Below are 17,125 nucleotides of genomic sequence, written 5' to 3' on the forward strand. Positions count from 1 at the left end.
GAAAATGCCCGTTTCTGAGTGCCACTTTGTATACTCTTAGGTTCTTCTCTTATCGCAGGATTTCACGGCCAAAATCCTATTTCATAGGTTATTCATAACAGAATTATAGCACGGAAATGAAAACTTTAAACACTAAATTATGCCGACTATTATGTCATGTATTTGTTTATTTGTCATACAATTACTTCAAATTTTATTGTGATCGATAAAAATAACCATAAGAAACTAAGTTTTATCCTCAACTCCATAACGTAATATTTCCAGTGTATTAATTCATTTTGAACATTCAGTATTATTTGTTTAAAGCAGGGGATAAGTAACAATGATTTATTGATGTACTAATTTATAACAAAAAATTGCGATTTCATTACAGTAAAGGGTGAATAATTGTATTCGAATAAATTCAATGAATAAATCTTGGCCATATCTCTGTGAAGATACTATGCATGATTGATACGTAAATTTGATGCACAGTTTATGATAAATTAAGTAAGTGAGGAGAGAAAGTATAGAAAACTCAGATACAAAGACAAAGCTAAAAGAATAAAAAAGTGAATGTACATGGATAACTGTACACATTATTCGCATGATTACAATACTTGCGTTGTAGAACTCTGGCTAATGTACACAACGCCACCAACTACATTTATAAAACCAGCTAGTATGAATACAGGAAACCACCTTCCACCAGATGTGATAACTAATTCGGCAGTTAGTGGACCACATACTATTCCAGGTATAGTAGCCTATATATGGTAGAAAATGCAATAAACGATAAGGTAAAATGAAAATTAGCTATATTAAACACTATTTCCAAGCACTATTTAGTATTACATTTAAATTAGAATCACTTTATTGAGAATTTAGACCAGTGCTCCGAGATAATATACGGCTAAGATAGTAAAAAACGCTACAAGTGGTCACTATAAGTAACATAGAAAAGTGTAGTTTGAAATGCAACAGATGAATATTATGAGAAAATGATTCACCAGAAGTAAAAGTGAATATATTAACGCCGAAATAGCGGCAGTGAATCACTTCATTGCAAAACTTTAATCGCAGGTTAACTGTGATAACATTCTTCAAAATTCATAAAATCAAAAGTATCGGTTTACTGAAATTATGTCTGAAACATGATTTGGTTACTCATCCACGTCTTCACATTGGTGCCTAATTATGCATTAATTATCACATAGACAAATTCAGCCCGGAATTTACACAATAAGGATGTGGACAAACGGAACAAATAAACAGGCTCGTACATGAACAAATAAAAATCACTGTGGAAAGAAAACCTGAGTTGAATCAGATACTGTGATTTAACGACAATCGACTGAATTAATCCTTTCCATTTACTTAGGACACTCACAAGGCTTCAGTCGTGAAACTGTATTTACTTATGTTATTACTAATCACAGTGGTACAGAAATCTTAAATAATAAACCAAAACCTCATCTCACCTTTCTTCAAAATAGTCCTATGTGGCACTGAGTACTTTTGACCACCAGTTCAAACCATTAGACTCAATAACTTCCTGTATGTCATTTCACGATTTATTTAAGTGTACAAAATATTAAATTCTTGGGATATTCGTTCACCCACTCTATCCGCTTTCTATTTTTAACCGGTTAAGTGGTGTCAATTTTCACAAAAAATGAAAGGTGGATGTTCTATTTAACTTCATTTCGTACAACGGTATGAGCTTTATTTCAAGTCCCTACATAGATTTTTACTGAAGGTGAATAATAATCTCGCTGAGAATGATACAAAGAAGAAAACTTCACTGGAGGATGATCAGGTGGACGACTCAAATTTATGATCTAATCGAATTTTAAACATTCTATTCTCACGATAAATTGTAGCGGGAGTTACATCAAAGCATGTAGAGAACTGCTTTAAGTAAGTAAGTAAGTAACAGTATGTAGAGGACTGTTTACCTTACTTCTTAAAAACCGACTATATGAGAATTATTTATATTCCAAAACTAATCCAATTTGCATAACGTCATCTGATGCCAACATGTGTTCAGGACACAATACTTCTGTTGATATATTTCTTCTTGAGTATAAACACTAACTAATTATAAACTAATTATGCAAGAAGTAACAGATTTCAATTTCACTTCTTAAGAAAAAATAATTTCGAGACTCTACTATTAAAGCACGTAGGTGGACCTTATATCTTTTCTAAAAAACATTTACACAAAATACAAACCATCAAACTTGAGATTTTTAAACATATCTTCTAAGATAGTACGAGATTAATATGCTTGAACAATCTAACGGAGAAATGTTTAATCTATCCCTTACACATGGCTGTAACAGTATTAGTTATTGAGTCGACGATCTAATAAGCGCAGTAAAATATTCCTTGATTATGAAGTGTCATTACGTTAACATCTAAGAGGAACGGAATGAATTGAACTCTATCTGTCCGATAATGAGTGGGAATAATGAGAATCAATACAAAGAGCAATAAAAAACCAATCATCACTTTTATTCAAGCTCCATTAACCCGCTATTTAATGGTTTAAATCTCCTGTGCTTTTTCGATCCTTTTAAATCGTAGTACTAATTTTTTATGTTAATAGGCTAAGTCCTACTGCAATTAACGATAAACTTTGATGAATACATAACTTACCAACATGGGAGATACCAAAAAAAAACATACCACAGTATTGAATAGATAAGTCTGAATCAGTTTCCAATGAAACAAAATAAAAGTTAATGATACTCACCAAAATATTGCTTATGATAAATGTGGTGCCTGCATAATTAGGTGCAACCTCTACATGATTACATAAATGTCCAGCAGAATTGAAGGAAGAAAATGTCATGGACACAGAAATCAGGCTAAATCAAATGAGTTGAATCAAAGTAAAAGACCGAAAAAAGAATATGAAAAATACAATACACTCATAATATTTTTACATTGACAACAATATCATGAATGATATATGGTAAACGATAACCTTATAAACTTGTTAGGTAAATTTACTGCTGATGTTAGTGGCAAAACTACAGAAAATGAGTCCTGAATTCGATTAGATGGGTTTTGCGGTAAGTCACCAACAAAACACTATTTCATGACAAGTAATCAAATTATCTAATAATATGCATCTTTTTATAAGATGTGATAATGAAACTTACCTTACTTAAGAATACATAATTCAGTGACGGTTTACAACAAGTATACTAAGCGGGATCCACAGTCATTACATGCATTTGCATCTAATTTACTGAGCTAATTTTTATTCACTTTAGGACTGAATAAAAGATAAATCATTTCCCTATGAACTCTCAAAAACTGAAATTTCTTTACAGGAAGGCTTTTACTTTTTTTTTCATCTACATTTATGTTGAAGCTTATGTCAGTATTAATTTCTAAACAATTAAGACTAACAAATAATATTGACTAAAGAAAAAAAACAATTTTCAATGATATGCACAAATTTAAACAATTGGAAAATATAGCAAAAGAATATTGTACAAATCTTAAAGCTACAGACGAAAGCAGATTCAAACGACTTCTGTACCGACATTTTGCAGTTTATACTCAGTGAAATAATAATCATAATCTAGAAGTAATTACTCATAAATGATAGGGAATACCAACTGACAACACAACGGTAATTCATAGGAACGTTCTATGAGAATATTCATTCAATTCAGTCCCCTAAAAAAGTCAACACCTGATAATATTTCATGTTTATCGAAGAAAATCTCGGTATCACGCTACGTTTTCCTAAGGCAAAAGGGAAAAACAAATTTCTGTTTACATGTATCATACATATTGCACACAGGAATATAAGGACAAGCATACCCATGAAGTACTGTAGATTTACCTTATTTTTATCTTTGGATCAGATTCACATACTCCGATGAAAACTAAATGACTGTAGGTTTACGCATATATGATTGCATGTTAGTGTCAGAATTGTAATAAAATGTCTCCATCATGGAGTCTTTCGGATCAGATGTTTTAACTATAATGTCATCACGCTTCATTACAACCTCATGAACGACGAGTTTCCTATAAATACAAATAACTCATTCCTCCCAGCTTGAATTTGACTGGTCATCTTCACGTTTTGAATGAAACACACTTCATTGGCTTTTACACAGATTAAATCTCAATTCAAAACCTGGTGTCCAAAGTATCACATTGCAAAAATTCGCTTATTTCCCATAATGTACTTGGACACAAGTTACACCATACTTGAAGAATTTGCATTTCCCCTTGAATAATTGCAGAAAGTAACATCATCACTAAGTTTCACCAAGTGCTACTCGAAAATGAATATTAACGTCCCCTTCAAAAAAGAACAATGTTACAGCTATTAGTGGGTAATCGCCATCAACCTTAAGAAAATATTCAGGCTGCCTATAAAGGAGCCATAAAGGATTATGAAGTGAAGAATGGATTTTGAAAGTGACTTATTTGAACGAGTAGTTCGGGGTGTCGTAGTGAAAATGAATTCCATCGATATTTCGATGAGAGGACATAGAGATCGTTTGATATTCCACAGATTACGCCGATTTTAGAAGCAAAGAGGCAAAATAAAACGCAGAGATTAGTAGCGAAAACTGTCCTTCTGAAAAGGAATACGATATGGTCAAAGAATATGAATGGATGAAATCAGAATACTGTGAGTAACTGAACTAGCGATATCTTAACATCAATACCGTTGTGGCGAATACACTGTTGTGGGTAAATATGATACATTTGTGGTGCTGCAAGCCTTTAGACATCGATATGGTTCGATAACAGGTCACGAACCCACAACCACCTATCTAAAATAAAGGTTTCTAGTGCTTTTTGGAGTAGGAATGTGCCAGGAAGCATCACAATATTCAAACTAAAACACATTATTATTCCATGCAGGAAGATTTAGGCGCACCTTAAAATTAACTTCAGTGGCGCAAAGTTACACGTTAGCTCGTTCACTAGTTTTAATTCAACCCAACCTTTTACCATTTATTGTAGCCTATTTCACTGTTTCTACGAAAAACCCGATTATTTGTGATAATCTTCAATGTTGATTTTTGTTGATTAACAAAACAGTTCAGACCACTATACGTTTCCTTGCAACAAAACTATAATTTTTAAGCGTATTTAGCAGAAAAGAATAGAACCTGTAACAAGTAACCATAAATTTCAATGGAAACTAAGAATGTATAAAAAATAGTAAGAAGTGATGTTACGAGTAAAAACTTAGTGTTTTTAACTTTTACATTGAATATATATAGATAAAATTGATATAACCGTCAGTACCAAATAATACATATGCATAATAAAATAGCCGATGAGCGCGATACATGGATGGCAGATACTAAATAACAGCTTTACATGGACTATGACAACGAAAATAATTTAATAACATTGGGGAAAGCATAACATTACCGAAGCGTACAATCAAAAGAGCGAGATCATGTGGTAGTTCATTGCAACTAGTGCAGGAATTTAGGGTGGAGTTGAAAAAAAATGGATCCACGTCACATGCTTGTTGGGAAATTTGAAAACATGTCTTAGTTTAAAGAGTATCAATTAAATACAAAAAGGATATTGGTAAAGCTATTAAGATAGTGATTAATCTAATAATGGAATGAACTACACAGAAGACTTATTGATGATAGTGTTGGAAAAGTTGCAACTTGACAACATTAAGTCATCTAACTGTAGTATTGCCAAGCAGATTTATTTAGATACTCCCTACTTGAAGGAGTGTTGCAAAACGCCATTCCAATTCAATATTCAAGAGATAACGAGCAAATTACAAATAAAAATTTAAAGAACTCACACAATAGCTGATGTTACACTGCTTGATAGAGAAAACAAAAAAAGTACCACACCTGGACCAAGAAGACCAATAGATGACATTAAGCGTCGAACAGTTAGTACAGTGAACTGCCGTTTGGTTAAATAATTCGCTAGCCGTCCGGCGACTGAAAGGAAAGAATCGATTTGGCGTAAAAAACAAAATATCTTTTACGATAGATAAATTTGAATAAGTAGATCAAGGAAATTTACAATTTCGCCTTCAGATGCAGTGCCTCTCATGAAAGTGGATGGCTAGATTTTAATTAGGAACTTGATTCAGTAAGTAGCTACAGTGAAAACGTAACTTTGAATGTTGGCTTTCTTTTGTGGATGAAAAAATTAGGTGATACTTATAGAATAATCGTTATAGCTTTGGAGCCTAAGTAGTATTGGAGTCCTCATGTAGGTTTATTGATGAAACATTCAACCTAACAGCACACAGTATGCCATCGACTAGGATATACTTGAAATATACATTTTACCAACAAACATTTACCTGTAAGCTTATAGATGATAAGGAAATTAAGTAAACGAAATATAGCCATTGAGACATTAAATAAGAAAGATTGGTTTAGCGAGTTCTCTTTTCAGCGAATTCATTTTCAAAGCTGTTCAATAGCAAATATATATATACTTATTTTTCAGGATGATAATAATTAAAATAACTACTCCCAACTGCTTTGTTTCTGTTTCTATAATCCTCTTGATTAGATTTCATCTCAATTTGAACATTTTATCTTACCATGTTGAGCTATCCTTTTCCAATTATAATTTCTTTATTTATCTTCATGATGAATATTTAAACCCTTAACAATAAAACTATTATTAGTTTCCCTGGTAAAAATAATTATTTTTAATACCTATATTTATTTTACTTCACTGTTACCATAATGCACGACGTGGAATTCTCTGGGACGACATTCGTAAAACATGTCCAAGCCACCGAAGTCGATGTTTCAAGATGGTGACACCAACTGAATTATCGTCGCTGTGCCCGAACACACGATGCCGAACCCCTCTGCATTACTAACATGGTATTGCCACTCGAATCAGCACTCCTTCGGAGACAACGATGATCAAACACAGAGAGTCGTCTAACATCCTCAACTCGGAGAGTCCAGGTTTAATAAGCACAGAGAAAAACTGCTCTCACCGACGCGTTGTAGATCCGACCTTTTACAGCCAGACTAACATCACGAAGGCGCCGAAGATGGCCCAGATTGGCATAAGCCACCCTGGCTTTCACTATACGTGAATCGATCTCATCACTCACGCCACCAACAGCACTTGTGCAACTACCCAGATACATGAAATCCTCGACTACTTCTATCTGCTCACTATCCACGGTGAGTGCAGGTTCAGGATCCTTCCAGTTTTGTAAAAGTAATTTGCACTGAGAAGGTTCAAAGCATATGCCATACCCACGAACATCGACGGCCAACTGATTAAGTGCGGATTGTATGGCTTGGGTATCATCACACAGTAAGATAATATCATCAGGATAATCAAGGTCAGAAAGTCTTTCTCCAAACAACAGATTCACATCCATCGGAGCTGTTTCTAGAAAGTCATCCATAGCGAAGTTGAAGAGGAATGGTGAGATTAGACAACCCTGTCTAACCACACTGCTTGAATGGAACAATGGAGAGAGGTGGTTGTATGCCCTGACTCTATCTGAGGTGTTTGTATATAGGGCTCTTAAATTGTTAATAAACTTCTCAGGCACACCCTTCTCCAATAGACAATCTCAGAGAACAGCCCTGACGTTAAGAAACACTACGATTGTTGGCCTGTGATAGGTATTACGGTATTCTAACATTTGACGGAGGGTGAAGATATGATCAATACATCCTCGACCAGAACGGAAACTAGCCTGCTCTTCGCGAGTCAATCTTTCTCGAGTTTTGAACAACCTACGAAGTATGACATGAGCCAATATATAGACGGAATCGGAAGTAGACTTATCTCCCGAAAGTTGTTGCAGAAACGACGTGAACCCTTTTTAAAGATAGGGACAACTATTGATCCATCCTATGATATTCGAAACACTCTCTAACTCCCTAAGCTTTGTAAATAACGTAGTCAGTTCTTTAACCAGAAATTCACCATCATCTTTAAAAAGGGTCGGAGGTAGGTCATCTGGGCCTGATGATTTGTAGCGCCTCAAAAGCTGGAGTTCCTTGCGGACTTCCACTTCATTTGGTGGATCAGTCATCACAGGCCATGGTGGGTAGGACAGCCTAAACGATGTTGCCGGGGCATCAGACTAGTTGAACTACCACTCGAAAAACTGCCCATCGTTCAAGACGTCGATAGATGTCAGTGATTGGCATCCCATCATCTTCACAGATTGTTTCACTCACATTAGACTTCTTGCTGCCAGTGGCTCGGATGATTTGAAAGAGCTTGCGACAGTTACCAGATGCAACTGCTGCTTTCAACTCATTGACACGCTCCAACCACCAGGCTTCTCAGTCGTTACGCAAGCTTTGCCTAATTTCATTACGTAACAGTCGTCGTTTGTGATCAAACTCACGGTCACCCAGAGTAGACTGAGGGGCTTTCATAAGTTGTAAGGAGCCTGGAGAAACCCAGTGTTTATAAGCGGGACGTTTTGCGAAGCTGCACGCGACTTTACTCACTATTTTCATGGCGTCATGCAATTGCAACCAATGCTCATCTATACTTTTCGGTGGGATGGTAGCTAGTCTAGAATCCAGCTCGGTTCGACACTTAGCAGCAACCAATTTACTGACATCAATCCACTGGTGACGATCAATTCGTTGGCCACTGAAAAGTAAGGTGAGATTGGCGCAGACCAGGGCATGATCAGAGTCCAGATAGGTACTCCAAAAGGAGCGGCAGTCTTGTACACAACCACGCCAGCGGTACCTGATCGCGATGTGATCAATCTGAGTCCAGGCTTGAGATGCAGAGGTAGGACACCAGGTGGCACATCGGTGATGACTGTGTCGGAAGTTAGTGCAAGCCAGATACAGGTTGTGGTCTGTGCACGGTTGCAATATACGGTCCCCGTTATCCGTCCTGCGACCAAGAAGTCCACATCGGCCACATAAACCACTCTCTCCTGTGCCTAGACGCCCGACCTGTGCATTCAGGTCTCCGGCTAGTACTACAATATCTATCAAACGCACTTTCTGCAGAAGAACTGTTAACTGGGGGTAAAATTCATCCTTGATCGTATCCGGCCTGAAAACTGTCGGAACATAGGCGGAGATGACGAAAATACATCGTTTTTCACACCGATTTCATTTTATTTTGATGGGACTTTCTAATCTAACAGCACATAACCGACTGTTAATGGGGATCCAATCGATTAGTGCTGCCTCAGCTCTAGCGCTTAGTGAGACACTAACACCATCTAAAGTAGATGAAGATGCCACAGGCTCCCCGGATAAACGCATGTAAAACAAGCTTTTCGAAGCGACAGATAGAGAGCGAATTTGTAGTACTTCATTAGAGTCTTGAATACGGATCTATGATAGACAACAGACGTGTGGCGCATACGTATCTGGTGCCCTTTTGTACCAATATGTATGTGTTTAAATAAATAAAATAAATACTTTCTAAAGACATAGCAAGCCCTATCTGTTGTACGATCTGCATTAATGTGCGAACATTGAAGGAAGCCAGTTTGAATGGTGTACGTGGTTTAAGAAAGACTGTTTCAGTATTTGTATTCGGCGGTAGCATTCAACTTTCGGCTAGTCAGTGACTTCAGTTCGTTTAGATGGAACAGGGTTTCCACAACAGGCGAGTTGCTGTACAATTTGAAAAATAAGGATACACAAAGTGGGAATAAGAGATTAGATAAGTGGCGTAGTATATAAAAGGAAAGAAAAATAAATGTGAGTTGTCTGACTTTTAATTGAAACGAGAATAGTATTTTCAGTAATTTTTGTCATTTCATTTTATTTGTGCATGGGCTGTGATACTGCCCAGGTGCCCAAACTAAAGCAGGTGGTTTCCTTAGGAGGCTACACCCCGAACATTTGACCTAAAGGTTTAATCCACAAGGCAGTGGAGCATCGTGAGGAATGCATTCCCATGGTAGCTGGTGGCCAATAATGAGCTCATATGCCACTTGTTCCCTCAGGATCCTGGAGCCCATGTGCAACATTCGTTTGGAATCAGAGTTTTCCAACTCCCTAGGTGGACCCTCCGTGTCCACCAACCCGGTTAAAGCGCCGGACATTCGCTTTTCGTCCCGTCAATTTTGTAAACAACATCCCCACAGCGGGAAGGTAGTGAGTAGGACTTCCCTGGTAGTGGATGTATATGCGTGACCATGTGAGAGCATTTCGAGGTGGAGAGCTGACTCTCCCCACCCTCGGCCGTACTAGGGCATTTGGGCGTTAGGAAGTTTTCGTACGTGAAGGCATTTCACCAATCAATCACTGATCTGAAATGTGTGGAGAATCGTAAGCATTATGAAAGTCGCTACAATCAGAGAGTGAAAATCCTAGATAACATAGTTTGAAATCATTCTGAACTCTTTCTTTATCTTACTCAGAATATTTTACAAAAATTTATTTACAGTGTGGTTTTTAGTTGGCTTTAACATTTTTGTCCTTTAACTATTGATGCAGATGAATTACTTGATACGATTGTAGGGGGAATTGTGGAATCTCACCCAACTAACTTGGCAAAACAAGGAAAAAGACTTCGATTATCTTAATATGCTTTGGAAACAATACAAACTGGTGGCACTTAATATTGACCTCTGTAAAAGAGGTTTATTGTCTGATTTAACACGAGGTACATAAATCAAATGCGCTTATATCCAATTAATTGGGACTAGGGATGTTATTCTATAAAACCTAACCGCCAGCATCACTAGTGGAAACGAAAACAGTCGTTAGAAGTGTTGGTTATGTAAGTAAGTGATATTCGAAAAGGGTAAGAGGTAAAACGATACGATTTTAACGGAGCCCTTCTGTTGCTTGAGAGTGAGTAATAGAAATATTTGAATCGCTTTACTTGTTTCTGAAATACATAAAACCAAATAAAGCTACTTGGTCGGCATATCTAGACGAGTGAACAATTAATTAATGATCATCTGATAGCAATCGCAGATAGAATTTTAAAGTTTATTTCGTAATTCAAAAGATCCGACAAGTAATTAAAACCCATTAGACAGGAAGATATGAAGTACTTTAAGAGTAAATTTCAGACCTCTGACTCTTAAAACAAGTAGGAGAGTACATGAGGAAACGTTTCTTGGGAAGGATGTTCCACGCTAAACGGTTACTAGTATGTTAACGTGATTTAGAAATACGGGATTCATCCCTAACCTCTCTTGAATCGCAAGTTATGACATATCTAAGCATGTATAACGTAAACATTCATAAAGACTAAGAGAGCCTACATAATAGTTAAAAATATAAACTTACTAACACTCCCAATACAGTTACATACATAAGGTATAGCTGTTAGCATTATGGCATATTCAGTAGCTCCCAGATAACGGACTAAGTAGGTAGGTAGCCATAGCATTACAATATAATTTGACCAGTTCATACTGAAATGAGCGACGTAAATTGCCCATAATGGCCAGTGTGAAACGAATTCGGTCCAACGAAGAGAAGACTTGGAAGGCTTCATTTGAAAGATCAACAGAGAAATTTATGATAGGATAAACAAATTTAATCTTGTTGAAATGGTATTATATCAGGGTTTAAGTAAATTCAAAGTAACAAAATCATGAGTTGGTTAGTCACATGGTGACATCAGCCTTAGTACTAAATGGTATGATATTGGGACACACTATTCAACCTTGGGTGATCTGATGTCATCAATGGTTTGACTCAGTTTGCAGTTGAGTTTGTTAGTACCTATCAACAAATCATCTTTATAAATCCTACACTTATCAGCATAATATGACCAAATAAGCAACCACCGTGGTTTATTGATTAATAACAACTTATACAGAAGTGAAGGGTATTTTAGGCGACGATTTCAATAGAAGCAAAAGTATCTTCAAGGTTGTGGATAACTGATGACTGCCGAACAGCGTGAAAGGTAGATCAAAAAGATCCTAGTTGGTTAGCTTAAAATATTTAACGTAAGATTATATACAAAAATCTGGTCGTTATCCGAAATTCACCAATTTTTTAAAAGCCATTCTATGTCTTTTAACAATGATTGGTTACATTATGCAAGTTTATTGAGTGTGATAAGTTTGTACATGAAGAACTGTCTCATTTAATTAAATTTAATAACAGAACAATCAAAGATGAATCGTTCAGTAATTCCGGTTATCGATCATCTAGAAGTCGTTAGTTAATGTAAATAAATTTAGTCTTATGAGCCGTTAACAATCAGTTACATTATATAACCAATTACTGACATTTGGTCACTCCAACAGTCAGAGCGTACTTACAAATGCCATAACCGTTTTTATAACAATAATACTAGTAATTTTGATAGCAACTCTGTAGTAAAAAAGTATTTTTATTTTACCAGCCGTTTAAACACCCATCCATCTATTTACTGGTGTACATATTCTCATTGACGCTTTTACACCAAATGTGATTGTAAACTAACTAATAATTGGAAAATAAATTCGAATCCTCTTACGTGCAATGGACATTTCGACCTATTAAATTCATAGATGAGTACAAAAACTAGTGCACAAAAATAATAAAAAAGAAAAAAATACGGACACTAAAGATATATCTGCACATAAGACCATGAAATCGTGTCGTGGTAGGATCGGGTTAAAATTTAATTGAAAATTGTTAATTAGTTTAAGGATTATTTATTTGTTATTTTTTAACACATATGTATTGGTACAAAGGGGCACCAGATATATTTGCGCCACACAATTTTGTGAAGGCTATGATACTGCCTGGGTGCCCAGACCGAAGCAGGTGGTTTTCTCAGGAGGCAACACCCGGAGCCTTTGACCTAAAGGTCTGACCCACAAGGCAGTAGAGCGACGTAAAGAGATGCAGTCCCATGGTAGCTGGTGACCAACGATTGGTTCATACGCCATTTGTTCCCTCAATGTACTGGAGTCCATGTGCATCATTGGTTTGTAATCCGGGTTTTCAACTCCCCTAGGTTGAATCACTGTTTTCACTGGCCCCGTTAAAGCGCCGGACATTCGATTATCGTCTTAATTTCGTAATGAAAGTCATAACACCTATTTCTATGCTATATTCACAAATATATATATATATATATATATATATATATATATATATATCACCAAGGCATAAAAGCCAGATTGGTGTTAGTCCTTAACCAGAGTCAGTCTTTAAAATATAATTTTCGATTGAAAGAGGATTCAAAACCAACATTAATGACACAAACCAGGACATCAGATCAATGATATAAAGGTCGGTAGCTGCGTTGTACACAAGAAAAGCATGGAAAAACGTAGAGCTACTGTACTCTACTAGTTAGAAAGTGAGATTTGTATAAGTACAGGATAATTAATTAAGGGGATAAATAGGCTACAAGTGGAAAATATTGGGAAGACGTTAAATTTAGATGCATCAGATTTAACGATTATAAGATATAGGGAATACATGATTCTTGTATGCCAGTTGACGGAAACTCACGGTTAGTGAATTCAACCATGAACATACATTAGTTAAATAATTTCAAAGGGCTATTAGGCAGGACAGAGAACACTGATGTATTTATTACTCAATAGTTCACGAGTAAATTAAGGCTCGCTAATAACTGAAAGCTGTTAAACGATTGTGGAGCCTCATATAATGCCCGTTTAATTTAACTGGCAACCAATCACAAGAACTAGTGAAGCAACTAAAAAATCAGTTGGTGCACTGTCCGTCTTTTTAGCTGTAATCAGATAATACCTGAATATGTCTTGGAATATTGATATAGTCAGTAAATAAAAATGTACACTAAATATACATAGGTATACATATCAGGCATTCACGAGATATGGTTAGCTGAGTCGCGAAATATAATTAACCATTTTTAAATAGTATTGGCGATGGTTGGAAGAGAGTTCGAGGCGGCCAAACCAAAACATGGCATCAGAGCTTGAAGTCACTAACTTTTATTTTGAACCATGTTGGTAGATGCAGACTACTAGGTTGGGGTCCGCGTGACTATCGTAACCAATGGTTGAAGACTCTGGGTGACATGGCTCAGAATCAATCACAATGGCGTATGTGTATACACTTTATCTTCCCGTAAACCTTGAGATTAAAATTGCTTCATATCTGTCTTTCTTCCTGTACTATATCCTTATATATAATCCTTCTTTTATATATTACCACCATTAAATTGACAGCTTCTATGAATTTGTTCACCTTGTTGTGCTAATGAGGTATGGCAACTTGGACCGGTGCATTTATGTACCTGGCCCTACGTTGTAGCTGACTGACTGATTTTTAAATAGATGACTGAATTTCGAGAGTGGAATAAAATTCACGGCGAATCCTGAATGTCATAAGTTACCTAAAGATAAAAACTATTTTTAGTGAGCTCAAGTAAAAATTCCTCAAACATTATCAAAAGACAACGAATTTATGGAAAAAAGGGTTCCCACATGGTGGAATATATTTTACTCATGATTCTCATAACTCTTCGCTGTTTAGAAAGCCGACCCAAATAATGAAAATTGAGTTAGTCCCCTAGATTCCCAGTATTTATTTGTCAGTGGAACAAAGGCTGAAATGATTGCTATGAATCAAGGTTTGTGCACTAGCGAAACATTTCTTCCCATAAATATTTCTTTTATTTTAACATTTATTTGTGAAATGAAATAGCTGATTGTGATAAGCGATCCCTTTGAGTCAGTGACTTGAGAGAAATTATAGTTATACGTTAGCTGGTGCTGTGAAAAAGTTTGTACTATAAAGTTATCGGAATATTCATCTTTGATTTAGAATCTGAGTTTGCTAAATACTTTAGGTGCATTTGAAGGGCTTGATCTTAAAAAAAAACTTTTCCGTTAAATCCACATACTCATGTTTGGTTTTAGTAATTTAAAGTCTCATGAAATACATTAACTTGGCATTTATTTCCCAAGGACCTCAATACGCTAAAAAACGAACGATACAAAGGTTTTTTTTATCTGACTCCAATTATTGTCGAACTAGTTTACAACTGTCTAAACTACGAAAAAAGATTTTTCAGGTGCATCTACGAATTACTGACGTACAGATAGGTCGAGTTTACAGAAAAAAGAGGCAATTTGGAGACAATGAGTCTTCTGTGGAATTAGCCTAGCAGCGATAGATGAAAATATACTTATTTATTGGGTTCTTATCAGTTTGACAACGTATATGATATAATCTGCGCCTTTTCCGAGTCAATAACAGAAGGGAAAGAATAGCGGAGCTCAGCTTACCTGAGACTGTTGAGCAGGCAACTCATTTCGTGACTCAGCTCTTTTAATAATGTTAAAGACAGGGATCCAGAGACAAATCCACACAAGACCAATAAAACCAAATATGAAAAACGAGTGGGACCAAACTAAATGAGGGCAAACCAAGGTAGCTACTGTTTGACCAACAACACCAAATGTGACCATATAACTGAAAGATCGACTGCGTTCTTCAACAGGTACAACACAAGAAAATATGTGGAATACCGTAGGAAGACCTATATTAGATGATGAAAAACAAATATTGTGACTATAAGGGACATTACTAAGTAAACATATATTACATATCAATATATTGCAATAACTGAGCTTTTGATTAAGGTGGATAGGAAACGATTCACTTTTGATGATGAGGCCGAGTTGCTACGAAGGCATATCAAGTAAGGTCTAGAAAGGTTTTTCTTTTAATAACAGGTACTTGACATGCAAAGCAACCACTAATAATAGTTAAGACTGACGGGTATACAATTCCAAGTAGGATTATACCACAAAATATCGAACGTCGGGCTTTGAAATATTTTGTGCCAACACTCATTTTGGGTAGGTAATCTCACTTTAAAGCACAATATAATTTAGTGTTTTTTATGTATCTCTTTTGTCTAGCTGAAGATTGGTATATGGTGAAAGTAGTAAGAAATTTTTAGGAATCAAATGTATCCTACAATGCCATGTTATTGAGTTGTGCATAAACATGACGTCGAAAACGCTATCCTGAGATAGAAATTTCGAATCACTTATCCTTAAAAAATATATTCCGAAATGATGGAAACTACAATACTTTTACATACCATAAGGAATCTGTTAACAGAATGAGACCGGGAGTGCGCATAACTCTGCCTGACGCTAATAGGTCTGCCTTGTGGATAGAATACAAGCAATGACTGTTTATAATTAATGATTTAGTCAATTAATCCTTTCGTGACTGATTTATCCAAATCAAATACATCAAGCTATAGAATATTACTCAGACCTTTGAACGATCACATTTTCGTTTATATTTGAGTTTTGATTACGATTGTTAACTTTAGATCAACAAAATATCTTTCTTACCTATTCCTTCTCTTAAGCCAAGTAGTACACGCACAGTTATCAGAGAGTGAATAGAATGGGCAAAGAATGGAGTGAGGAGGGATGATAATGACCAGAATACGACAGCAAAACTAAGAATCAGACCTCCACCATATCGTCTTGCTGCTCTTTCACCTATAAACTATTTTAAATTAAGAGCAAAGAACTGATAGTACTTACCATACTTCCAAGATAGCCTACAGAAAACGAACTGAGAACTAATCCGTATTGGTGAAGATTCCAACCAAAATGATTCGATATGGGAATTATAACAATAGGCATGATAACTCGATCGGCTGCGTTAATGAAGTTGGCTAAACAACAAAGGAAAACTATCTTCCAAACATAACTTGGTTCATTAAGCCACTTGAATACGTTATATGTGGGCAGAAGGTTGAGGCAATTTAAGTAATACATGTTTCTACTTGTAAGTACAATATTTATACATTTGTTAATAATATAAATACTAAGGATTCACTGCATTCGAAAATCAAACACTATAGATCATGTTTTAGGAGCTGAGGAAAAATGAAAAGTATTTAGCAACAGAAAAAGATGACTGGTGAATTAGAGCACAAAATGAGAGACTTATATGGCAGCCAAACTTTAAATAATTGATAGAGGAAAAAACAGCAGGTATTGTACATTACTTTCTAAAGTAATGGAGTGCAATAGTTAATCCTGGTCTGGTATGTTAAGAAATACTGCTTTCATACTAGTGAAAAATCAATCACAAAAAATGTAGAATGTATCACATATTTGCATCAGTTCCAGTTGCGTCACAACATCGGCATAGCGAGATTAAATTATCAAGACAAATTCCATAGTAGGAGCATTAATAGGGTC

The 17,125-nt window shown here is 35.9% G+C and overlaps 1 protein-coding gene across 1 annotated transcript; it reads right to left on the reverse strand.

The window, feature by feature from the left end:
• Positions 1-3,998: 3,998 nt before the first annotated feature.
• On the reverse strand, positions 3,999-16,696 carry Smp_095010 (putative sodium-dependent phosphate transporter; the record flags this gene model as incomplete). The annotated part of the gene is made up of 6 exons (XM_018788846.1): positions 3,999-4,312; positions 5,801-5,945; positions 11,235-11,439; positions 15,176-15,429; positions 16,262-16,421; positions 16,460-16,696. 6 exons carry the CDS (start codon positions 16,694-16,696, stop codon positions 4,303-4,305), a joined length of 1,011 nt encoding a protein of 336 aa, XP_018654348.1. The 3' UTR covers positions 3,999-4,302.
• Between the last annotated feature and the right edge of the window lie 429 nt (positions 16,697-17,125).

The sequence above is a fragment of the Schistosoma mansoni genome, chromosome W (genome assembly GCF_000237925.1).
Source record: "Schistosoma mansoni strain Puerto Rico chromosome W, complete genome".
In the NCBI taxonomy this organism is placed as follows: domain Eukaryota; kingdom Metazoa; phylum Platyhelminthes; class Trematoda; order Strigeidida; family Schistosomatidae; genus Schistosoma; species Schistosoma mansoni.